Genomic DNA, 26,423 nt, shown 5'->3' on the forward strand with positions numbered 1-26,423 from the left:
GCCAATAATGACTAGCAGCAAGGTTGCTCTCTTTTTCTGTGGCTAAACCAACTAGGCTCATCATTTTCATCAATAAAATTTTACAATTTTATTCGTATTTACAGATGGCATGCACGTTTGTTATTAAGGCACATGAAAGTTCACATGTTCCAGAAGGCATTTCTGCCGAAAAACGCATTTGGATAAAATAAAAAAAAGTTTACGTTCAAATGGCTATCCTGTGAAGTAGTGACGCACGACATACGCCTAGTTTCCTGAAATGAGTCAAATGTTATGAAGAGTGATCAGATGAATTGCAATTCATTGCAAAGTCCCTCATTTCAGCCCTGCCACAAAAGGACCAGCTGACATCATGTCAGTGATTCTCTCATTAACAGAGGTGTGAGTGTTGACAAGGACAATGCTGGAGATCACTCTGTCATGCTGATTGAGTTCGAATAACAGACTGGAAGCTTCAAAAGGAGGGTGGTGCTTGGAATCATTGTTCTTCCTCTGTCAATCATGGTTACCTGCAAGGAAACACGTGCCGTCATCATTGCTTTGCACAAAAAAGGGCTTCACAGGCAAGGATTGCACCTAAAGTAAGATTGCACCTAAATCAACCATTTATTGGATCACCAAGAACGTCAAGGAGAGCGGTTCAATTGTTGTGTGCATCTGCACGCACAGTGAGGGGAAGACTTTTGGAGGATGGCCTGGTGTCAAGAAGGGCAGCAAAGAAGCCACTTTTCTTCAGGAAAAACATCAGGGACTTACTGATATTCTGCAAAAGGTACAAGGATTGGACTGCTGAGGACCGGGGTAAAGTCATTTTCTCTGATGAATCCCCTTTCCGATTGTTTGGGGCATCTGGAAAAAAGCTTGTCCTGGGAAGACAAGGTGAGTGCAACCATCAGTCCTGTCATGCCAACAATAAAGCATCATGAGACCATTCATGTGTGGGGTTGCTTTTCAGGCAAGGGAGTGGGCTCACTCACAATTTTGCCTACGAACACAGCCATGAATAAAGAATGGTACCAACACATCCTCTGAGAGCAACTTCTCCCAACCATCCAGGAACAGTTTGGTGACAAGCAATGCCTTTTCCAGCATGATGGAACACCTTGCCATAGGGCAAAAGTGATAACTAAGTCACTCGGGGAACAAAACATTGATATTTTCGGTCCATGGCCAGGAAACTCCCCAGACCTTAATCCCATTGAGAACTTGTGGTCAATCCTCAAGAGACGGGTGGACAAACAAAAACCCACAAATGCTGACAAACTCCAAGCATTGATTATGCAAGAATGGGCTGCCATCAGTCAGGATGTGGCCCAGAAGTTAATTAACAGCATGCCAGGGCGGATTGCAGAGGTCTTGAAGAAGAAGGATCAACACTGCAAATATTGACTCTTTGCATAAATTTCATATAATTGTCAATAGAAGCCTTTGACACTTATGAAATGCTTGTAATTATATTTCAGTATTCCATGGTAACATCTGACAAAAATATCTAAAGACACTGAAACAGCAAACTTTGTGAAAATGTATATTTGTGTCATTCTCAAAACTTTTGGCCACGACTGTACATATGTAAAGTGCTCAGCTGATCAGAGTCAAGGTCCACCACATCTTCACAGACATTTTTTCAACCTGTAGTCCATGAAAACAGCATAGAAAATGCTAAAATATTTAGACCTTAATCATTAACAACAAAATCCCAAACCTCAGGAATGGTCTCTCTCTATCTGCAGTGTTCTATACAGACAAAGAAAGCAGCTAGATTCCTTAGTTTAGGGAACAGAGAAAAAGGAAGAACAGGGTAGCCATTATAGGCATAGGCAGCTACATTTCTGTAATGTGCCCTTAATGACGGTTATTAGGCCTGATTGGTCTGTTAAATGCCTCGTCTGAACCCAAGGCTAGTGCTGCTGCAGCCACACCGCCTTCCATGGTCTGATTTAGGATTAATAAGTGCCTCGTCTGGACCCAAGGCTAGTGCTGCTGCAGCCACACCGCCTTCCATGGTCTGATTTAGGATTAATAAATGCCTCGTCTGAACCCAAGGCTAGTGCTGCTGCAGCCACACCGCCTTCCATGGTCTGATTTAGGATTAATAAGTGCCTCGTCTGGACCCAAGGCTAGTGCTGCTGCAGCCACACCGCCTTCCATGGTCTGATTTAGGATTAATAAGTGCCTCGTCTGAACCCAAGGCTAGTGCTGCTGCAGCCACACCGCCTTCCATGGTCTGATTTAGGATTAATAAATGCCTCGTCTGGACCCAAGGCTAGTGCTGCTGCAGCCACACCGCCTTCCATGGTCTGACTTAGGCTGTTGGCCTGTTGTGTGGAGCTGACACAGAGAAGTGATAGTGTAAGACTATATAATTGCTGCTTACCTCATGCTGCCCTCTGCTTTTGGGTTTACTATATTTATTAACTCTGATGTTCTCCCTCTTCTCTCCACAGTGTCCAGTGTCATGAAACTAAATCCACAGCAAGCTCCGCTATATGTAAGTATGCCACTTTAATCCAAAATCGTATTTCTGTCTGTGGTGCATCTGGGAAATGGATTCAAACCATTAAAACCTATTATGGTTGCTGGAATACATGTTCTATAGATATTAAAGAGTTCTGTTTTTGTGACACGTAAATTAAATATTGACATTTTCATTAAAGGAACCTAAGACTAAAAGAGAGAAATGTATCCATAATATAGATGGTACATAGAATGTATGTGTAAATAACATTGGTTTGAGTGAGTGATAGAGTCTGTCTGTGCTCTGTGACAGTGAGGGCCAGTGGGCCGAGTTATATTGCTGCCCTGGGTAATTGCATGTTGGTGTTTTGCTTGGGTTAGAGCATGTTTAATTAGATTTACACAGTGCATGTGGTGCCCACATTTCAGAAGGGTGGCTGGGCTCGAGACATAACACTGTTATTAGATTATGTGGGTTACTGTAACTTGTTATACTGTTTTAAAACATGCAGGTGGTACCTCTCGTTAAAGCTCGTTGTCCATGTTCAAATCAAATCAATGTTTACTTGTCACGTGCGCTGAATACAACAGGTGTTACGGTATTTCACCTTACGGTGAAATGCTTACTTACAGGCTCTAACCAATAGTGCAAAAAGATATTAGGTGAACAATAGGTAAGTAAAGAAATAAAAACAACAGTAAAAAGACAGTGAAAAGTAACAGTAGCGAGGCTATATACAGTTGTGGCCAAAAGTTTTGAGAATGACACAAATATTACTTTTCATATAGTCTGCTGCCTCAGTTTGTATGATGGCAATTTGCATATACTCCAGAATGTTATGAAGAGTGATCAGATGAATTGTAATTAACTGCAAAGTCCCTCTTTGCCATGCAAATGAAGCCATGCAAATGAAACCATCTCCAAGATGGCGTAGCAGTCAGACGTCTTTGTCCTGTCGTGTCATTGTATATATCGTTTTACATCTTTTTCGTCGCATATCCTTTAAAATATTTTGCTAAACCTCAACATCTAAATACTCTCCTGCAACCCGCCTCACCCAATGTGGCGTGGATCTGCTTTTTTCCCCTAAAGTATTTATATTTACTTCGGATCCGGAATCCCTCAACTGAAGCTAGCCAGCTAACTACAAGCTATCAGTCAGCAAACCATTGCCAGCGGTCATCAGCTAACCTTCAGCTCGGAAAGCTCTCGTCAGTTCGAACAATGTGACTCTAACCAGAGCATAACAGACCTGTTATTTTTATCCCCGGATTCCTACCGCAAACTGAACATTTTCATCTGGATCTTCACAACTAGCTAATCGCAATCCCGGAAGACTACTCCTGGGTAGCGTTTCCATCCCAGAGTAAGCACCAATTAACTTGAAACTAGCCCGGCCAGGGCTCCTGTGCTACCACCGAAGTATACTCCTGGGCTGCCCGAGGATTCCAACAGGCCCCTCCGACGCCCGCTGAAGGCCCATTATGCTAACCAGCTAGGCCTGCTAGCTACCTAGAGCTACTTGGAACCCTACTAATTCCACGACTGGTCTATCGACGTCACCGCACAAAGAGGCAAAAACAGACTCACCCCCATCGCGACGTCCCCCAAAGGCTAACGTTCTAGCCCCTGCTATCTGCTTGCTTGCTAACCCGGTCTGCTAACTGCTAGCTTGCCTGCCCGGGCTGCTAACTGCTAGCCCTTGCTAACTGCTTGCTTGCTAACCTGGTCTGCTAACTGCTAGCCCCTGCTAACTGCTTGCTAACCCGGCCTGCTAACTGCTAGCTTGTTTAGGCCCGGCCTGCTAACTGCTAGCTTACCTGTCCGGTCTGTAACTGCTAGCCATGCTAACTGCTTGCTTGCTAACCCGGCCTGCTGACTGCTAGCTTGCCCCGGTCTACTAGCTGCTAGCTTGTTTAGCCCCGGCCTACTAACTGTTAGCTTGTTAGCCTGCTAACTGTCGGAATCGCTGTGTCCCCAGCCAGCCCAACCACTCACTGGACCCATATGTTCACTTGGCTACGCATGCCTCTCTCTAATATCAATATGCCTTGTCCATTACTGTCCTGGTTAGTGATTACTATCTTATTTCACTGTAGAGCCTCTAGCCCTGCTCAATATGCCTTAACCAACCATGTTGTTCCACCTCTTACATATGTGATGACATCACCTGGTTTAAACATCTCTAGAGACTATATCTCTCTCTTCATTACTCAATGCCTAGGTTTAACTCCAATGTACTCACATCCTATCTTACCTTTGTCTGTACACTTTGCCTTGAATCTATGCTATCGTGCCCAGAAACCTGCTCCTTTTACTCTCTGTTTTGAACGTGCTAGACGGCCAGTTCGTATCGTCTTTAGCCGTACCCTTATCCTACTTCTCCTCTGTTCCTCTGGTGATGTGGAGGTTAATCCAGGTCCTGCAGTGCCTAGCTCCACTCCCACCCCCCAGGTGCTCTCATTTGTTGACTTCTGTAAATGTAAAAGCCTTGGTTTCATGCATGTTAACATTAGAAGCCTACTCCCTAAGTTTGTTTTACTCACTGCTTTAGCACACTCTACCAACCCAGATGTCTTAGCCGTGTCTGAATCCTGGCTTAGGAAAACCCTGAAATCTCCATTGCTAACTGTAACTTCTTCCGCAAAAATAGAACTGCCAAAGGGGGCGGTGTTGCAATCTACTGCAAATATAGCCTGCAGAATTCTGTATTACTATCTAAGTCTCCAAACAATTTGAGCTTCTACTTCTAAAAATTCACCTTTCCAGAAACAAGTCTCTCACTGTTGCCGCTTGCTATAGACCTCCCTCTGCCATATGTGAATTGATTGCCCTACATCCATCTTCGTGCTACTAGGTGACCTAAACTGGGACATGCTTAACACCCCGGCCATCCTACAAACTAAGCTTGATGCCCTCAATCTCACACAAATTATCAATGAACCTACTAGGTACAACCCCAAATCAGTAAACACGGGCACCCTCATAGATGTCATCCTAACTAATTTGCCCTCTAAATACACCTCTGCTGTTTTCAATCAAGATCTCAGCGATCACTGCCTCATTGCCTGTTTCCATAATGGGACTGCGACCAAACGACCACCCCTCATCACTGTCAAACGCTCCCTGAAACACTTCTGCGAGCAGGCCTTTCTAATCGACCTGGCCATGGTATCCTGGAATGACATTGACCTCATCCCGTCAGTAAATGATGCCTGGCTATTCTTTAAAATTGCCTTCCTCACCATCTTAAATAAGCATGCCCCTCTCAAAAAATGTAGAACTAGGAATAGATATAGTCCTTGGTTCACTCCAGACCTGTCTGCCCTTGACCAGCACAAAAACATCCTGTGGCATTCTGCATTAGCATCGAATAGCCCCCGTGATATGCAACTTTTCAGGGAAGGTAGGAACAAATATACACAGGCAGTTAGAAAAGCTAAGGCAAGCTTTTTCAAACAGAAATTTGCATCCTGTAGTACTAAATCAAAAAAGTTCTGGGACACTGTAAAGTCCATGGAGAATAAGAGCACCTCCTCCCAGCTGCCCACTGCTCTGAGGCTAGGAAACACGGTCACCACCGATAAATCCACTATAATTGAGAATTTCAATAAACATTTCGCTACGGCTGGCCATGCTTTCCACATGGCTACCTCTACCCCGGTCAACTGCCCGGCACCCTCCACTGCAACCCGCCAAAGCCCCCACCATTTCTCCTTTACCAAAATCCAGATAGCTGATGTTCTGAAAGAGCTGCAAAATCTGGACCCCTACAAATCAGTCGGGCTAGACAATCTGGACCCTCTCTGTCTAAAATTATCTGCCGAAACTGTTGCAACCCCTATTACTAGCCTGTTCAACCTCTCTTTCGTATCGTCTGAGATTCCCAAAGATTGCAAAGCTGCCGCGGTCATCCCCTCTTCAAAGGGGGTGACACTCTAGACCCAAACTGCTACAGACCTATATCTATCCTACCCTGTCTTTTTAAGGTCTTCGAAAGCCAAGTTAACAAACAGATTACTGACCATTTCGAATCCCACCATACCTTCTCCGCTATGCAATCTGGTTTCAGAGCTGGTCATGGGTGCACCTCAGCCACACTCAAGGTTCTAAACAACATCATAACCGCCATCGATAAGAGACGTTACTGTGCAGCCGTATTCATCGACCTGGCCAAGGCTTTCGACTCTGTCAATCACAACATTCTTATTGGCAGACTCGACAGCCTTGGTTTCTCAAATTATTGCCTCGACTGGTTTACCAACTACTTCTCTGATAGAGTTCAGTTTGTCAAACCGGAGGGCCTGTTGTCCGGACCTCTGACAGTCTCTATGGGTGTGCCACAGGGTTAAATTCTTGGGCCGACTCTCTTTTCTGTATACATCAATGATGTTGCTCTTGCTGCTGGTGATTCTCTGATCCACCTCTACGCAGACGACACCATTCTGTATACTTCTGGCGCCTCCCTGGACACTGTGTTAACTAACCTCCAGACGAGCTTCAATGCCATACAACTCTCCTTCCGTGGCCTCCAACTGCTCTTAAACGCAAGTAAAACTAAATGCATGCTATTCAATCGATTACTGCCCGCACCTGCTCGCCCGTCCAGCATCACTACTCTGGACGGCTCTGACTTCGAATACGTGGACAACTACAAATACCTGGGTGTCTGGTTAGACTGTAAACTCTCCTTCCAGACTCACATTAAGCATCTCCAATCTAAAGTTAAATCTAGAAATGGCTTCCTATATCGCAACAAATCATCCTTCACTCATGCTGCCAAACATACCCTCGTAAAACTGACCATCCTACCGATCCTCGACTTCGGTGATGTCATCTATAAAATAGCCTCCAACACTCTACTCAACAAACTGGATGCAGTCTATCACAGTGCCATCCGTTTTGTCACCAAAGCCCCATACACTACCCACCATTGCGACCTGTAAACTCTTGTTGGTTGGCCCTCGCTTCATACTCGTCGCCAAACCCACTGGCTACAGGTCATCTGCAAGTCTCTGCTAGGTAAAGCCCCGCCTTATCTCAGTTCACTGGTCACCATAGCAGCACCCACTCGTAGCACACGCTCCAGCAAGTATATTTCACTGGTCACACCCAAAGCCAATTCCTCCTTCGGTCGTCTTTCCTTCCAGTTCTCTGCTGCCCATGACTGGAACGAATTGCAAAAATCTCTGAAGCTGGAGACTCACATCTCCCTCACTAGCTTTAAGCACCAGCTGTGAGAGCAGCTTACAGTTCACTGCACCTGTACATAGCCCATCTGAAAACAGCTCATCTATCTACCTACCTCATCCCCATACTGGTATTTATTTATTTTGCTCGTTTGCACCCCAGTATCTCTACCTGCACATTCATCTTCTGCCGATCTACCATTCCAGTGTTTAATTGCAATATTGTAATTACTTCGCCGCCATGGCCTATTTATTTCCTTAACTTACCTCATTTGCACTCACTGTATATATACTTTTTGTTTTCTTTTGTTCTACTATATTATTGACTGTAGGTTGTTTATTTTATGTGTAACTCTGTGTTGTTGTATGTGTCAAATTGCTACGCTTTATCTTGGCCAGGTCGCAGTTGCAAATGAGAACTTGTTCTCAACTAACCTACCTGGTTAAATAAAGGTGAAAAAAAAAAAAAAACTGAATCCCCAAAAAACATTTTCACTGCATTTCAGCCCTGCCACAAATGGACCAATTGACATCATGTCAGTGATTCTCTCATTAACACAGGTGTGAGTGTTGACGAGGACAAGGCTGGAGATCACTCTGTCATAATGTTTGAGTTCGAATAACAGACTGGAAGCTTCAAAAGGAGGGTGGTGCATGGAATCATTGTTCTTCCTCTGTCAATCATGGTAACCTGCAAGGAAACACATGCCATCATCATTGCTTTGCACAAAAAGGGCTTCACAGGCAAGGATATTGCTGCCAGTAAGATTGCACCTAAATCAACAATTTATCGGATCATCAAGAACTTCAAGAGCTGTTAAGTTGTTGTGAAGAAGGCTACAGTGCGCCCAAGAAAGTCCAGCAAGCGCCAGGACCGTCTCCTAAAGTTGATTCAGCTGCGGGATCGGGGCACCACCAGTACAGAGCTTGCTCAAGAATGGCAGCAGGCAGGTGTGAGTGCATCTGCACGCAAAATGAGGCGAAGACTTTTGGAGGATGGCCTGGTGTCAAGAAGGGCAGTAAAGAAGCCACTTCTCTCCAGGAAAAACATCAGGGACTTACTGATATTCTGCAAATTGGACTGCTGAGAACCGGGGTAAAGTCATTTTCTCTGATGAATCCCCTTTCTGATTGTTTGGGGCATCCGGAAAAAAGCTTTTTCGGAGAAGACAAGGTGAGCGCTACCATCAGTCCTTTTTATGCCAACAGTAAAGCATCCTGAGACCATTCATGTGTGGGGTTGCTTTTCAGGCAAGGGAGTGGGCTCGCTCACAATTTTGCCTAAGAACATAGCCATGAATAAAGAATGGTACCAACACATCCTCTGAGAGCAACTTCTCCCAACCATCCAGGAACAGTTTGGTGACAAGCAATGCCTTTTCCAGCATGATGGAGCACCTTGCCATAGGGCAAAGGTGATACCTTAATCCCATTGAGAACTTGTGGTCAATCCTCAAGAGACGGGTGGACAAACAAAAACCCACAAATTCTGACAAACTCCAAGCATTGATTATGCAAGAATGGGCTGCCATCAGTCAGGATGTGGCCCAGAATTTAATTGACAACATGCCAGGGCGGATTGCAGAGGTCTTGAAAAAGAAGGGTCAACACTGCAAATATTGACTCTTTGCATCAACTTCATGTAATTGACAATAAAATTCTTTGACACTTATGAATTGCTTGTAATTATACTTCAGTATTCCATATTAACATCTGACAAAAATATCTAAAGACACTGAAGCAGCAAACTTTGTGAAAATTAATATTTGTGTCACTCTCAACTTTTGGCCACGACTGTACAGTACCGAGGCTATAAAAGTAGCGAGGCTACATACAGACACCGGTTAGTCGGGCTGATTCAGGTAGTATGTACATGTAGATATGGTTAAAGTGACTATGCATATTCGATGAACAGAGAGTAGCATTAGCGTAAAAGAGGTTTTGGGGAACGGCACACAGTGCGATCGTTTGTAGAAACAGACCAAGGCGCAGTGTGATTACAGTTCCACATAATTTATTAAAGTGAAACTAATAAACAAAACAAGAAACAAACAACGATCCGTGACTACAGATTTGCTACGTGCACTAACTCAAAACAATATCCCACAACCCACAGGTGGAAAAAAGGCTACCTAAATATGATCTCCAATTAGAGACAACAATTACCAGCTGCCTCTAATTGGGAATCATACAAAATCACCAACATAGAAAAACAAAACTCGAATACCACATAGAAATAATAAACTAGGCTAACCCCCAGTCACGCCCTGACCTACTCCACCATAGAAAATAAGGACAATAGTCCGGGTAAGGACAATAGGTCCCCGGCCAGGTCTCTGACCTCTTCCTATAGGCTGTCTCGTTGTTGTCGTTGATCAGGCCTACCACTGTTGTGTCATCTGCAAACAAAATGATGGTGTTGGAGTTGTGCCTGGCCATGGGGGGCTCCAGTGTTGAGGATCAGTGTGTCAGATGTGTTGCTACCTACCCTCACCACCTGGGGGTGGCCTGTCAGGAAGTCCAGGATCCAGTTGCAGAGGGACGTGTTTAGTTCCAGGATCCTTAGCTTAGTGATGAGCTATGAGGGTACTATGGTATTGAACGCTGAGCTGTATAGTCAATGAATAGCATTCTCACATACAGTAGGTGTTCCTTTTGTCCAGGTGGGAAAGGGCAGTGTGGAGTGCAATAGGGATTGCATCATCTGTGGATCTGTTTGGGTGGTATGTAAAATTGGAGTGGGTCTAGGGTTTCTGTGATGATGGTGTTGATTTGAGCCATGACAAGACTTTTAAGCACTTCATGGCTATGGACATGAGTGCTACGGTCTGTAGTCATTTAGGCAGGTTGTCTTCATGTTCTTGGGCACAGGGACTATGGTGGTCTGCTTGAGACATGTTGGTATTACAGACTCAATCAGGGACATGTTGAAAATGTCAGTGAAGACACCTGCCAGTAGGTCAACACATGCCCAGAGCACACATCCGGGTAATCCGTCTGGTCCCGCAGCCTTGTGAATGTTGACCAGTTTACAGGTCTTACTCACGTCGGCTATGGAGAGCGTGATCACACAGTCGTCCGGAACAGCTGATGCTCTCATGCATGCCTCGCTCTCATGCAAGTGTTGCTTGCCTCGAAGCGAGCATAGAAGTGATTTAGCTCGTCTGGCAGGCTCTTGTCACTGGTCAGCTCGCGGCTGTGCTATCCCTTTGTAGTCTGTAATAGTTTGCAAGCCCTGCCACATAAAATGAGCGTCAGAGCTGGTGTAGTATGATTCATTCTTATCCCTTTATTGATGCTTTGCCTGTTTTATGGTTCGTTGCGGGGCATAGCAGGATATCTTAAGAACTTCCAGGTTGGAGTCCCGCACCTTGAAAGCGGCAGCTCTACCCTTTAGCTCAGTGCGAATGTTGCCTGTAATCCATGGCTTCTAGTTGGGGTATGTACGTACAGTCACTGAGGGGACGATGTCCTCGATGCACTTATTGATAAAGCCAGTGACTGATGTTGTGTACTCCTCAATATCATCGGAAGAATCCCGGAACATGTTCCAGTCTGTGAAAGCAAAACAGTCCTGTAGTTTAGCATATGCTTCATCTGACCACTTTTTTTTATAGACCGAGTCACTGGTGCTTCCTGCTTTAATTTTAGCTTGTAAGCAGGAATCAGGATGATAGAATTATGGTCATATTTGCTAAATGGAGGGCATGGCAGAGCTTTGTATGCATCTCTGTGTGTGGTGTACAGGTGATCTAGAATGTTTTCCCTTCTGGTTGCACATTTAATATGTTGATAGAAATTAGGTAGAACTGATTTAAGTTTCCCTGAATTAAAGTCTCCGGCCACTAGGAGCACCACCTCTGGGTGAGTGGTATCCTGTTTGCTTATTTCCTTATACAGCTGACTGTGTGTGGTCTTAGTTCCTGCATCTGTTTGTGGTGGTAAATAAACAGCCACCAAAAGTATCGCTGAAAACTCTTGAGGCAAGTAGTGTGGTCTGAAATTTATTACAATATACTCTACTTCAGGCGAGCAAAATCTAGAGACTTCCTTAGATTTCCTTAGCTGTTGTTTACAAATATGCACAGACCACCCCCCTCGTCTTACCGGAGTGTGCTGTTCTATCTTGCCGGTGCAGCGTATATCCCGCTAGCTGAATATCCATGTCGTCATTCAGCCACGATTCCGTGAAACATAGTATATTACAGTTTTTGATGTCTCGCTGGTAGGATATTTGTGATCGTACCTCGTCTAATTTATTGTCCAATGATTGCACGTTGGCGAGTAATATTTACGGTAACAGCAATTTACCCACTTGCCGTCGGCGGATCCTAACGAGGCATCCTGCTCTGTGTCCTCTGTGCCTGCCTCTTTTCCTTTTGCAAATAACTGGGATGTTGGCCTTGTCAGGTGTTTGGAGTATGTCCTGTGTGTCCTGCTTATTGAAGAAAAAAATCTTTGTCTAATCCGAGGTGAGTGATCGGTGTCCTGATATCCAGAAGCTCTTTTTTTGCCGTAAGATACAGTTGCATAAACATTACGTACAAAATAAGTTACAAATAATGCGAGAAAAACACATAATAGCACAATTGGTTGGGCGCCCGTAAAACTGCTGCCATTTCTTCCTTTGCCATTTTATTTTTCCTTGTTCACCTTGCCTTTGTTAGGCTAGGATGTCTGGTCTAACTTTACATGGACAGATGATGGCCATATGTGTCTGTGCTGTTGGTGAGGTTCTCACCGTATATTCTTGGTCATAACCAAGTCTGCTCTGTAAACATGGTTTCGTGTTGCTCATATCCCAGAACAGAATGTGGGGGTTAAATAACTTAAAGGTTTGCTTTGACTTTGCTAAGTGGCTTTTTTTTCTCCAAAAACGTCTAAACATGTTGATGCATCCAGGCAGGGAGTTAAAGGGATACTTCAGAATTTTGGCAATGAGGCCCTTTATCTACTTCCCAAGAGTCAGATGAACTCGTGGATACCATTGTTATGTCTCTGCGTGCGGTTTGAAGGAAGTTGCTAAATAGCGCTAGTGCAATTGCTAACCAGCGTTAGCACACTGAACGTCTATGGGTATCTGGATGCGAACTGATAGCCATATCATTGTGCTAACGCAAGTTAGCATTGGCTCGCAAATCTACCTTCAACTTCCTTCATACTGGACACAGAGACATAAAAATGGTATCCACAAGTTCATCCGATTCTGGGGAAGTAGATTAAGGACCTCATTGCCAAAATCCCGATGTATTTAAAATATTTAAAATAAGGGCCTGGCTTCAAGTTGCCATTGGATCCCTAAGCAGAGCACTCAGCCTGGCCCATGGAGCGGAAGGAGGTAGAGAGGGGGAAGGAAGAGGTTGTTGCTGTGTGATGCATGGCCCAGCGGTGTCTGATTTCAGGGAGCAGCCACATGAAGAAGGGGATCAGCTGGGCTCAGTGCTCACAGCTAGGCTTGGGATCTCCTCTTCTCCTGGCATGAGCATGCTCAGTCCTCAAACAGGAAAACCAGGGCCTTCAGATATATAGTAGGAAACTCAGGGCCTTTAGACATATAGCAGGAGCCGGCGGAGGCAGCTGTGTCCAAGCAGCACTCTAGATGTGGTTTAGGATTATATATACAGTTGAAGTCAGAAGTTTACATACACTCAGGTTGGAGTCATTAAAACTCGTTTTTCAACCACTTCACAAATTTCTTGTTAACAAACTATAGTTTTGGCAAGTCGGTTAGGACATCTACTTTGTGCAGGACACAAGTAATTTTTCCAACAATTGTTTACAGACAGATTATTTAACTTAGAATTCACTGTATCACAATTCATACGTTTACAAACACTAAATTGACTGTGCCTTTAAACAACTTGGAAAATTCCAGAAAATTCTCTCATGGCTTTAGAAGCTTCTGATAGGATAATTGACATAATTTGAGTCAATTGGAGATGTACCTGTGGATGTATTTCAAGGCCTACCTTCAAACGCAGTGCCTCTTTGCTTGACATCATGGGAAAATCAAAAGAAATCAGCCAAGACCTCAGAAAAAAATGGTAGACCTCCACAAGTCTGGTTCATCCTTAGGAGCAATTTACAAATGCCTGAAGGTACCACGTTCATCCGTACAAACAATAGTATGCAAGTATAAACACCATGGGACCACACAGCCATCATACCGCTCAGGAAGGAGATGCGTTCTGTCTCCTAGAGATGAACGTACTTTGATGCAAAAAGTGCAAATCAATCCCAGAACAACAGCAAAGGACCTTGTGAAGATGCTGGAGGAAACAGGTACAAAGTATCTATATCCACAGTAAAACGAGTCCTATATCGACAAAACCTGAAAGACCACTCAGCAAAAAAGAAGCCACTGCTCCAAAACCACCATAAAAATGCCAGACTACAGTTTGCAACTGCACATGGGGACAAATATCGTACTTTTTGGAGAAATTTCCTCTGGTCTGATGAAACAAGAATATAACTATTTGGCCGTAATGACCATCGTTATGTTTGGAGGAAATAGGGGGAGGCTTGCAAGCCGAAGAACACCATCCCAACCGTGAAGCACGGGGGTGGCAGCATCATGTTGTGGGGGTGCTTTGCTGCAGGGGGGACTGGTGCACTTCACAAAATAGATGGCATCATAAGGGAGGAAAATTATGTGCATATATTGAAGCAACATCTCAAGACATCAGTTAAAGCTTGGTCGCAAATGGGTCTTCCAAATGGACAATGACCCCAAGCATACTTCCAAAGTTGTGGCAAAATGGCTTAAGGACAACCAAGTCAAGGTATTAGAGTGGCCATCACGAAGCCCTGACCTCAATACCATAAAACATTTGTGGGTAGAACTGAAAAAGTGTGTGCGGACAAGTAGGCCTACAAACCGGACTCGGTTACACCAGCTCTGTCAGGAGGAATGGGCCAAAATTCACCCAACTTATTGTGCGAAGCTTGTGGAAGGCTACCTGAAATGTTTGACCCAACTTAAACATTTTAAAGGCAATGCTACCAAATACTAAGTCAGTGTATGTAAACTTCTGACCCACTGGGAATGTGATGAAAGAAATAAAAGCTGAAATAAATCATTCTCTACTATTATTCTGACATTTCACATTCTTAAAATAAAGTGGTGATCCTAATTGACCTAAAACAGGGAATTTGTACTAGGATTAAATGTCAGGAATCATAAAAAACTGAGTTTAAATGTATTTGGCTAAGGTGTATGTAAACTTCCGACTTCAATTCAATTATATATATAATCTCCTAGGGGAGAGTGTGTGTGTTTTGTACTATACTTACAGTGGGGCAAACAAGTATTTAGTCAGCCACCAATTGTGCAAGTTCTCCCACTTAAAAAGATGAGAGAGGCCTGTAATTCTCATCATAGGTACACTTCAACTATGACAGACAAAATGAGAAAGAAAATCCAGAAAATCACATTGTAGGATTTTTAATGAAATTATTTGCAAATTATGGTGGAAAATAAGTATTTGGTCACCTACAAACAAGCAAGATTTCTGGCTCTCAAAGACCTGTAACTTCTTTAAGAGGCTCCTCTGTCCTCCACTCGTTATCTGTATTAATGGCACCTGCTTGAACTTGTTATCAGTATAAAAGACACATGTCCACAACCTCAAACAGTCACACTCCAAACTCCACTATGACCAAGACCAAAGAGCTGTCAAAGGACACCAGAAACAAAATTGTAGACCTGCACCAGACTGGGAAGACTGAATCTGCAATAGGTAAGCAGCTTGGTTTGAAGAAATCAACTGTCGGAGCAATTATTAGGAGTTGGAAGACATACAAGACCACTGATAATCTCCCTCGATCTGGGGCTCCATGCAAGGTCTCACCCCGTGGGGTCAAAATGATCACAAGAACGGTGAGCAAAAATCCCAGAAGCACACGGGGGGACCTAGTGAATGACCTGCAGAGAGCTGGGACCAAAGTAACAAAGCCTACCATCAGTAACACACTACGCCGCCAGGGACTCAAATCCTGCAGTGCCAGACGTGTCTCCCTGCTTAAGCCAGTACGTGTCCAGGTCCGTCTGAAGTTTGCTAGAGAGCATTTGGATGATCCAGAAGAAGATTGGGAGAATGTCATATGGTCAGATGAAACCAAAATATAACTTTTTTGCTAAAAACTCAACTCGTCGTGTTTGGAGGACAAAGAATGCTCAGTTGCATCCAAAGAACACCATACCTACTGTGAAGCATAGGGGTGGAAACATCATGCTTTGGGGCTGTTTTTCTGCAAAGGGACCAGGACGACTGATCCGTGTAAAGGAAAGAATGAATGGGGCCATGTATCGTGAGATTTTGAGTGAAAACCTCTTTCCATCAGCAAGGGCATTGAAGATGAAACGTGGCTGGGTCTTTCAGCATGACAATGATCCCAAACACACCGCCCGGGCAACGAAGGAGTGGCTTCGTAAGAAGCATTTCAAGGTCCTGGAGTGGCCTAGCCAGTCTCCAGATCTCAACCCCATAGAAAATCTTTGGAGGGAGTTGAAAGTCTGTGTTGCCCAGCAACAGCCCCAAAACATCACTGCTGTAGATGAGATCTGCATGGAGGAATGGGCCAAAATACCAGCAACAGTGTGTGAAAACCTTGTGAAGACTTACAGAAAACGTTTGACCTCTGTCATTGCCAACAAAGGGTATATATAACAAAGTATTGAGAAACTTTTGTTATTGACCAAATACTTATTTTCCACCATAATTTGCAAATAAATTCATTCAAAATCCTACAATGTGTAACGACGTTCGTCTGTAGGAGGAGAAGAAGCGGACCAAAGCGCAGCGTGGTGGTTATTCATATTTTAATAAATCACTACACATGAACAAACTAACGAAAACAAGAAATGTGAGAACGCAAAACAGTCCTATCCTGTGACAACAAACACAATGACAGGAACAATCACCCACAAACACACAGTGAAACCCAGGCTACCTAAGTATGATTCTCAATCAGAGACAACTAATGACACCTGCCTCTGATTGAGAACCATACTAGGCCGAAAACATAGAAATGCCCCAAAACATAGAAAAACAAACAGACTGCCCACCCAACTCACGCCCTGACCATACTAAATAAATACAAAACAACAGAAATAGAGGTCAGAACGTGACAGTACCCCCCCCCCAAAGGTGCGGACTCCGGCCGCAAAACCTTGACCTATAGGGGAGGGTCTGGGTGGGCGTCTGTCCGCGGGGGCGGCTCTGGCGCGGGACGCGGACCCCACTTCACCATTGTCTTAGTCCGCCTTATTGTCCGCCTCCCTGGCTTACTCACCATGGCCACCCCTCTCAATGACCCCACTGGACAGAGGGGCTGCTCGGGACAGAGGGGCAGCTCGGGACAGAGGTGAAGCAGCTGCTCGGGACAGAGGGACAACTGCTCGGGACAGAGGGGCAGCTGCTCGGGACAGAGGGGCGATAGCAGCTCGGGACAGAGGGGCGGCAGCTGCTCGGGACAGAGGGGCAGCTGCTCGGGACAGAGGGGCAGCTGCTCGGGACAGAGGGACAGCTGCTCGGGACAGAGGGGCGGCAGCAGCTTGGGACAGAGGGGCGGCAGCAGCTTGGGACAGAGGGGCGACAGCTGCTCTGGACAGAGGGGCAGCTGCTCGGGCGGCCCCTGGCTGACTGACGGCACTGGCGGCCCCTGGCTTACTGGCGGCCCCTGGCTGACTGGCGGCACTGGCGGCCCCTGGCTTACTGGCGACACTGGCGGCCCCTGGCTGACTGGCGGCACTGGCGGCCCCTGGCTTACTGGCGACACTGGCGGCCCCTGGCTTACTGGCGACACTGGCGGCCCCTGGCTTACTGGCGACACTGGCGGCCCCTGGCTGACTGGCGGCACTGGCGGCCCCTGGCTGACGGGCGGCACTGGCGGCTCCTGGCAGACGGGCGGCACTGGCGGCCCCTGGCTGACGGGCGGCACTGGCGGCTCCTGGCAGACGGGCGGCACTGGCGGCCCCTGGCTTACTGGCGGCACTGGCGGCCCCTGGCTGACTGGCGGCACTGGCGGCCCCTGGCTGACTGGCGGCACTGGCGGCCCCTGGCTGACTGGCGGCACTGGCGGCCCCTGGCTGACGGGCGGCACTGGCGGCCCCTGGCTGACGGGCGGCACTGGCGGCCCCTGGCTGACGGGCGGCACTGGCGGCCCCTGGCTGACGGGCGGCACTGGCGGCCCCTGGCTGACGGGCGGCGCTGGCGGCTCCTGGCAGACGGGCGGCGCTGGCGGCGCTGGGCAGACGGGCGGCGCTGGCGGCGCTGGGCAGACGGGCGGCGCTGGCGCCGCTGGGCAGACGGGAAGCTCAGCTGGCGCTGGGCAGACGGGAAGCTCAGCTGGCGCTGGGCAGACGGGAAGCTCAGCTGGCGCTGGGCAGACGGGAAGCTCAGCTGGCGCTGGGCAGACGGGAAGCTCAGCTGGCGCTGGGCAGACGGGAAGCTCCGGCAACGCTGGAGAAGAGGAAGGCCCTGGTAGCGCCGGAGAGGCGGGAGACTCCGGCAGCGGCGCCGGACAGGCGGGAGGCTCCGGCAGCGGCGCCGGACAGGCGGGAGGCTCCGGCGCCGGACAGGCGGGAGGCTCCGGCAGAGGCGCCGGACAGGCGGGAGGCTCCGGCAGAGGCGCCGGACAGGCGGGAGGCTCCGGCAGCGGCGCCGGACAGGCGGGAGGCTCCGGCAGAGGCGCCGGACAGGCGGGAGGCTCCGGCAGCGGCGCAGGACAGGCGAGAGGCTCCGGCAACCGCCCTGGCTGGATCTTCACCCTAGCCCGGCAGATGCGGGGAGCTGGGATGTAGCGCACCGGGCTAAGCACGCGTACTGGGGACACCGTGCGCACAACTGCATAACACGGTGCCTGACCAGCACCACGCCCGCCACAGTTAGCACTGCTAGGAGCACTGTAGTGCTGAGATGGCACAGGACGTGCAAGGCTAGGGAGATGCACAGGAGGCCTGGTGCGTGAGGCTGGCACAGTCTTCACCAGACCCCTCGCACGCACCTCAGGATGAGTATGGAGAGCTGACCCCGGTGCCATTAAATCCCTGACACGCTCCGTCGGGCGAATGTCGTGCCTCATGCACCAAACCAGCAAGTCCCTCATATCACTCTCCTCCAATTTCCCCATTAACTCCTTCACAGTCTCTGCTTCGCTCACCTCCAACACCAGCTCTGGTTCTGAGCTCCTCCTTGGCTCCTCACGATAAACGGGGGGAGTTGGCTCAGGTCTGACTCCTGACTCTGCCACACTCCCCCTGTGCCCCCCCCCCAAGAAATTTTTGGGGTTGACTCTCAGGCTTCCATCCGCTCTGCCGTGCTAGTTCCTCATAATGCCGCCTCTCTGCTTTTGCTGCCTCCAGCTCGGCCTTGGGGCGGCAATATTCTCCTGGCTTAGCCCAGGGTCCTCTCCCGTCGAGGATTTCCTCCCATGTCCAGAATTCCTTACTACGTATCTCCTGCTGCCGCTGTTGCTTCTCCTGCTGCTCCTGCCTGTTGACACGCTGCTTGGTCCTGTTGTGGTGGGTGATTCTGTAACGACGTTCGTCTGTAGGAGGAGAAGAAGCGGACCAAAGCGCAGCGTGGTGGTTATTCATATTTTAATAAATCACTACACATGAACAAACTAACGAAAACAAGAAATGTGAGAACGCAAACCAGTCCTATCCTGTGACAACAAACACAGTGACAGGAACAATCACCCACAAACACACAGTGAAACCCAGGCTACCTAAGTATGATTCTCAATCAGAGACAACTAATGACACCTGCCTCTGATTGAGAACCATACTAGGCCGAAAACATAGAAATGCCCCAAAACATAGAAAAACAAACATAGACTGCCCACCCAACTCACGCCCTGACCATACTAAATAAATACAAAACAACAGAAATAGAGGTCAGAACGTGACACAATGTGATTTTCTGGATTTTTTCTCATTTTGTCTGTCATAGTTGAAGTGTACCTATGATGAAAATTACAGGCCTCTCTCATATTTTTAAATGGGAGAACTTGCACAATTGGTGACTGACTAAATAATTTTTTCGCCCCACTGTATTTGTAGTAATAATTCAGCAACACAGAGTAGTTTTTATTATGAGTATGAATATGACTTTTTATTTATTCATTTTTGCATGGGTTTCCAAGTTGAATGACCTCATAACTAATATTTGTTGTAACAGTGAAACTTGTTTGCCAACAAATAAATTACTGATATAAACTCAGCTAAAAAAATAAATGTTTCTTTTTCAGGACCCTATCTTTCAAAGATAATTCTTAAAAATCCAGATAACTTCACAGATCTTCATTATAAAGGGTTTAAACACTGTTTCCCATGCATGTTCAATGAACCATGAACAATTAATGAACATGCACCTGTGTAACAGTCATTAACACACCAGCAGCTTACAGACGGTAGGCAATTAAGGTCACAGTTATGAAAACTTAGGACACTAAAGAGGCCTTTCTACTGACTCTGAAAATCACTGAAAGAAAGATGCCCAGGGTCCCTGCTCATTTGCATGAACGTGCCTTTGGCATGTTGCAAGGACGCATGAGGAGATGCAGATGTGGCCAGGGCAATAAATTGCAATGTCCATACTGTGAGTCGCCTAAGACAGCCCTACAGGGAGACAGGACGGACAGCTGATTGTCCTCACAGTGGCAGACCACGTGTAACAACACCTACACAGGATCAGTACATCTGAACATCACACCTGCGTTATAGGTACAGGATAGCAACAACAACTGCCCGAGTTACACCAGGAACGCACAATCCCTCCATCAGTGCTCAGACTGTCCGTAATACGCTGAGAGATGCTGGACTGAGGGCTTGTAGGCTTGTTGTGAGGCAGGTCCTCACCAGACATCACCGGTAACAAAGTTGCCAATGGGCACAAGCCCACCGTCACTGGACCAGACAGGACTGGCAAATGTGCTCTTCACTGACGAGTCACGGTTTTGTCTCACTAGGGGTGATGGTCGGATTCGTTTTTAGCATTGAAGGAATGAGCGTAGCCTGTACTCTGGAGCGGGATCGATTTGGAGGTGGAGGGTTCGTCATGGTCTGGGGCAGTGTGTCACAGCATCATCGGACTGAGCTTGCTCTCAACGCTGTGTGTTACAGGGAAGACATCCTCCTCCCTCATGTGGTACCCTTCCTGCAGGCTCATTGCAGGTGCCTTAGTGGAAGAGTGGGGTAACATCTCACAGCAAGAACTGGCAATTCTGGTGCAGTTCATGAGGAGGAGAAGCACTGCAGTACTTAATGCAGCTGGTGGCTAAACCAGATACTGACTGTAACTTTTGATTTTCACCCCCCCCCCCCCCTTTGTTCAGGGACACATTATTCCATTTCTGTTAGCCACATGTCTGTGGAACTTGTTCAGTTTATGTCTCAGTTGTTGAATCTTGTTACGTTCATACAAATATTTACACATGTTAAGTTTGCTGAAAATACACGCAGTTGACAGTGAGAGGACGTTTCGTTTTTTTGCTGAGTTTATATATACACACAGTACTGTCAACAGTTTGGACACACCTACTCATTCAAGGGTTTTTCATTATTTTTACTATTTTATACATTGCAGAATAATAATGAAGACATTAAAACTATGAAATAACACATATGGAATCATATAAAAACCAAAAAAGGTGTTAAACAAATCTAATAGAAAAAAATGTAGAAAAACCCTAGAATGAGTAATTGTTTCCAAACTTTTGACAAGAACAGTACATAAAAAATACATATGGGGGATTGGAAATGATACAAACAATTACATTGATAGAAGTCATAATCTATTTGCAATATTAAATCTGATCCCCCCCATGCCCTGGTGTATTGAGGCTGATCTGATGGCAAAGAGGGGATGCAACTAAATATTTGGAAGGTGTTCCTAATGTTTTGTATTTTCAGTGTATGTGCTGGTATCCTCATTAACAGAGAGGAAAGCAAACAGAACCTGATCACTCTGAGTATCCGATCCCAGCCTTGCTCTCCACCACAGATATTCTGCTTTCAGACGCAAGATCAGCTATTATAACTCTGATCTAATACATTCATACATACAGTCCTTATTTGGCCACAGATTTGTGGCCAGCTGGATTACCTAATTTTGCGACGCAGCATTTACTTTCAAAACTCTACTTGGCTGATGTACTGACATCAGAGCCACTGACAAAGTAAATATTCCGTAACTTAAGCAGTGTTCTCTGGATGCATGCAACCTATCACTGTTTGTGCCTGTTGTGGTGGGTAAGGCTAAAGTACAGGATTCTGTCAGGAGACGGGAGAAAAAAAAGGTTCAGTGTGCGGTGGCAGAAAGCATGCAGAAAACAAGGGATTTGATTTATAAAACATTCTCTTAGAGTACCTCTCCGACACACTGAGCCAGGCGTTGAACTAGACTAACAGCTGCAGAGCAACGTGACTGAGATGTGCTGCAGTACTTGTGTATGTGGTCACTATTGGTTGCTTACTCCTGCCATGTGTCTGCTGTTTCCAGTCCATTACGTGACGTTTGTCAGCTTTTTATTCTAAATATTGAACAGAGAAGTGAACTCAAGTAACAACTCTGTTCTATAAGGAACACATAAGTTAAGTGATGTGTGAAGAGTTGACACACTTTGAAACACACGACTGTTTTGCCTCTGGTGCCCCACCCATAGAGGAGGAAGGAAGTAACTAGGCTACATTTGGAGAAGTTCATTCCATTTCTCTGTTTCTTTCTTTCTTCATCTTTCCTTGGCTCCTCACCTGTAAGCTCAGAGTTAGCCCCCTGGTGTAGGGTGCTGGCTGTGGTGTAGTGTGAGTAGAGAGGTCAGGAATGTATCGGGGCCGGGGCACACCTCACCATGCCAGCCACTCGTGACAGTACTCATTCCCCTGGTGCAGGGTGCTGGCTGTGGTGTAGTGTGAGTAGAGAGGTCAGGAATGTATCGGGACCGGGGCACACCTCACCATGCCAGCCACTCGTGACAGTACTCATTCACATATGCTGTGTGGCTGTGCTGTGGCTGGCACATGCTGGTGTACGCATAGGGAGGACATTTCAACTAGGGATCCTCATCCTGCACATAGCACAAGCACTCAAAAAAGTGAATTATTTTTCCAATATTGTGTGTTTGAACTTGTTTCTGACAGTAGAGGTTTAGGCTCTGTGTGATTTTAAGCCTACAGGGACCAACTCTGGTCATGGCCTTGGAGCTAAATGAGTCAGAGTAGTGGAGCAGTGTGGATAATTCAATCACATGTCCTGCACTATTGATTTGATGTAATTGTTGCAGACTGGCTAAGAACAAATGTAGGAACAGAGTACAGAGTCTGTGTCCTGACTCCAGTTCTTGTACAAAGCCTTGGAGATTGTACTTTATGTCCTTGACAAGGGCCCTTGGAGTCATACAGCAGTCTCTGAATGAATAGGAGGACACAGGACACACACGTTAAGGCACACACACACTCTGGGCCCGAAAGCCACCCTGTCTTTGGTGTGAGGAGTGTCAAAGTTAGTCTGTCATTAGAAGTGCATCAGTAGGGTGCAGGCAGCCAGGAAGGAGCCCCTCCTTGGACTGTCTCTCTCTGGGGTTATTTCCAGTGAGCATTTAGGCCTACTTCTGATGTAGATATCTGGAACAGCATCACAAACAACCCAAGAATGCCTAAGAGCATACAATAAGAAGGCAAGGCAACCCACTCAGGACCCAAGGGCAGAGAAGTGGAATAGTTGGAACCAGGGCAACGTAATATGGTGAAATTGTTTGATTAATTAGAATATATGTTTTTGCGGGATATTCCAAATGCCTATATAGCAAGAATCACACTTTTTCTTTATAGATGTTTTTATGAGCATTTATGTCCTCTTGTTTTCATGTTGTGTTTTTGGTCTGGTCTCCTTCGCTCCTTCTGTGCTGTGCGCACCTGCCAATTTACATCAGAGATCTGAATATAATGACGAGATGCTCATGTCGCCGCCCTAACAATGGGAGTCATTGTCTTAAAGGTGGGAAGGTAGGCAACAAGCTTAGGTCCAAAATAAGCCCGTAGAAAAGTATTGGGCTTATTTTTGAAAGATTTTAGCGAGAGTGAAACTTCCCGCTTCACCTTTTCCTCTCTGTTCACACACCAAGCCCCTCCCTCTGCTACTCACAACGACAAAGATGAGAGATCACTTCTTCTTCCCTAACAAGTGGTTTCAACTCGCTATTTGCATTTGAGGTTTGGTCCAACAGAATCGGTCTAATGGATACTGAAACACATTGAGACATTATTTTACTTTAATAGAGAAGTTAAACCTTTCTGACGATACCTTATTTATGTCTCAACTTCTCAAATTGCGTGCAGAGAAGACACTAAAATGAGAGTGTCAATGAACATTGATTCTGGAAAATGTATGCTCAGTTTGTTGTGCGCAGTGCCATGTACCGCTAGCAGAATTTGAACCAAATGCTGTTATACTAGTTGTCTAGTCTGTGTTTTAAAAATGTGCAAAAAGCATAAAACACAATTATATAAGGAATTGGCAACTTGTTCTCATTAGGAGAAGTAAGGTAGGACACTTGATTTCAACATCTGAACAAAGGGGACAGACTAGCGTGCTGTTCAAACAGTTGGAGACAGACAGAATGGTGTGTTCATAACAATTCAACTGTTCTCGTCTTGAGATATTAAGATTAGCTGGCTACTCACTAGCATGTGGGCTTGTGCTTGAGAGATTGTGTTAATGTTCTAGAATGCCTGCTACAAGAATTTGATCATTGTCAGGGAATGTGCATTATGCATGGATCTGGTTCAATTTGTAACAAAAAGCGTGCTTTCATAGACAGACTTGAAAGCCAGATCAGTGATTATTTCAAAAAAGCAGGTTAAACTATTTTGATAAAATTAATAATCCTAGGTATAATTTCACAAACCTTGAAATCTTTAAGATATTGCTGACTGTTTGAAATGCAGTGTATTTTACCTTTAATTGTACAACAAAGCTTATTTAGAGGGCAGGCAGGGTAGCCTAGTTGTTAGAGCGTTGGACTAGTAACCGGAAGGTTGCAAGTTCAAACCCCCGAGCTGACAAGGTACAAATCTGTCGAACTGCCCCTGAACAGGCAGTTCAGTTCACTGTTCCTAGGCCGTAATTGAAAATTAGAGTTTGTTCTTAACTGACTTGCCTAGTTAAATAAAGGTTAAAGAGAAAATATAAAAAAAATCTACATATACAGTGCCTTTCCTTTTTCCACAATTTTGTTACATTTGTTCTAAAATGGATTAAATAAAAATGTTACTCAAATCAATCAAAAATGTTACTCATCAATCAACCCATAGTGAAAAAGCGAAAACAGGTTTTTAGATTATTTTTTGTAAATGTATTAAAAACAAGTATTGAGACCCTTTGCTATGAGACTCGAAATTGAGCTCAGGTGCAGGTAAGGAGGTAAGGCAATAAATAGGCCATAGTGACAAAATAATTACAATTCAGCATTAACACTGGAGTGATAGATGTGCAGGTAGAGATACTGGTGTGCAAAAGAGCAAAAATAAATAACAATATGGGGATGAGGTAGTTGGGTGGCGTATTTACAAATGGGCTGTGTACAGGTGCAATGATCAGTAAGCTGCTCTGACAGCTGATGCTTAAAGTTAGTGAGGGAGATATAAGTCTCCAGCTTCAGTGATTTTTTTTTTCAATTAGTTCCAGTCATTGGCAGCAGAGAACTGGAAGGAAAGGTGGCCAAAGTAGGAGTTGGCTTTGGGGTTGACCAGTGAAAGACTTATAGATGACCTGGAGCAATTGGGTTTGGCGACAAATTTGAAGTGAGGGCCAGCCAACGAAAGCATACAGGTCGCAGTGGTGGGTAGTATATGGGGCTTTGGTGACAAAATGTATGGCACTGTGATAGACTGCATCCAATTTGCTGAGTAGAGTGTTGGAGGCCATTTTGTAAATGACATCGCCGAAGTCAAGGATCGGTAGGATACTCAGTTTTACAAGTGTATGTTTAGCAGCATGAGTGAAGGAGGCTTTGTTGCGAAAAAGGAAGCCGATTCTAGATTTAATTTTGGATTGGAGATGCTGGAAGGAACGTTTACAATCGAACCAGACACCTAGGTATTTAGAGTTCACATATTCTAAGTCAGAGCCGTCCAGAGTAGCCAGGTGGAAAGCATGGCAAGCCCTAGAAAAATGCAGGTGTGCCAGGCTTGTAGTGTCATACCCAAGAAGACTTGAGGATGTAATCGCTGCCAAAGGTGATTGAACAAAGTACTGAGTAAAGGGTTTGAATACTTATGTAAATGTCATATTTAAGTTTTTTTTAAAGACATTTGTTTACATGTCTAAAAACTATTTAATCCATTTTAGAATAAGGCTGTAACATAACAAACTGTGGAAAAAGTCAAGGGGTCTGAATTATTTTCGAATGCACTGTATTTAGTTTAGTTTATTAATTCGAAAATTAAAAAAAAACAAGCACACATACAACTTAAAAGCCATACATACACGTGAATAAAATCATCAAGGATAAAACAAAGTCTGGGACTAATTTCCATTGTGGTCCTTTTGACATAAGATGGCTAGACAATATCGAATGGCAATATCGTATGGCATTGAAATAATAAAACAAAAACATAGAAGAAGAACATCTCTCATCATTCCAGTTACATCATACATCAAACATAATTTGACTTTATTTTTAAAGCTGTCCAGCGAGGATGTTGTTTTTATAGACAGAAGCAACCCTGCCATTCTGAGGCTCCAGTATACAAGAAAGTACCTTTCCCAGCA

At 45.5% G+C, this 26,423-nt stretch overlaps 1 protein-coding gene across 9 annotated transcripts in view; it reads left to right on the forward strand.

Moving 5' to 3' along the window:
* The window catches only part of LOC110510174 (A-kinase anchor protein 13), a 156,920-nt gene that overhangs the window by 32,575 nt on the left and 97,922 nt on the right, over positions 1-26,423 (forward strand). For all 9 annotated transcript variants that reach the window (XM_036971865.2, XM_090211133.1, XM_090211103.1 and 6 more), the window contains exon 2: positions 2,448-2,491. In XM_036971865.2, coding sequence (XP_036827760.2) covers positions 2,459-2,491 — 33 coding nt within the window. In that variant the 5' untranslated portion in view covers positions 2,448-2,458. The remainder of the gene's footprint in view (positions 1-2,447; positions 2,492-26,423) is intronic.

The sequence above is a fragment of the Oncorhynchus mykiss genome, chromosome 1, assembly GCF_057628025.1.
Source record: "Oncorhynchus mykiss isolate SJ-2025 chromosome 1, ASM5762802v1, whole genome shotgun sequence".
NCBI classification, from domain to species: Eukaryota; Metazoa; Chordata; class Actinopteri; order Salmoniformes; family Salmonidae; genus Oncorhynchus; species Oncorhynchus mykiss.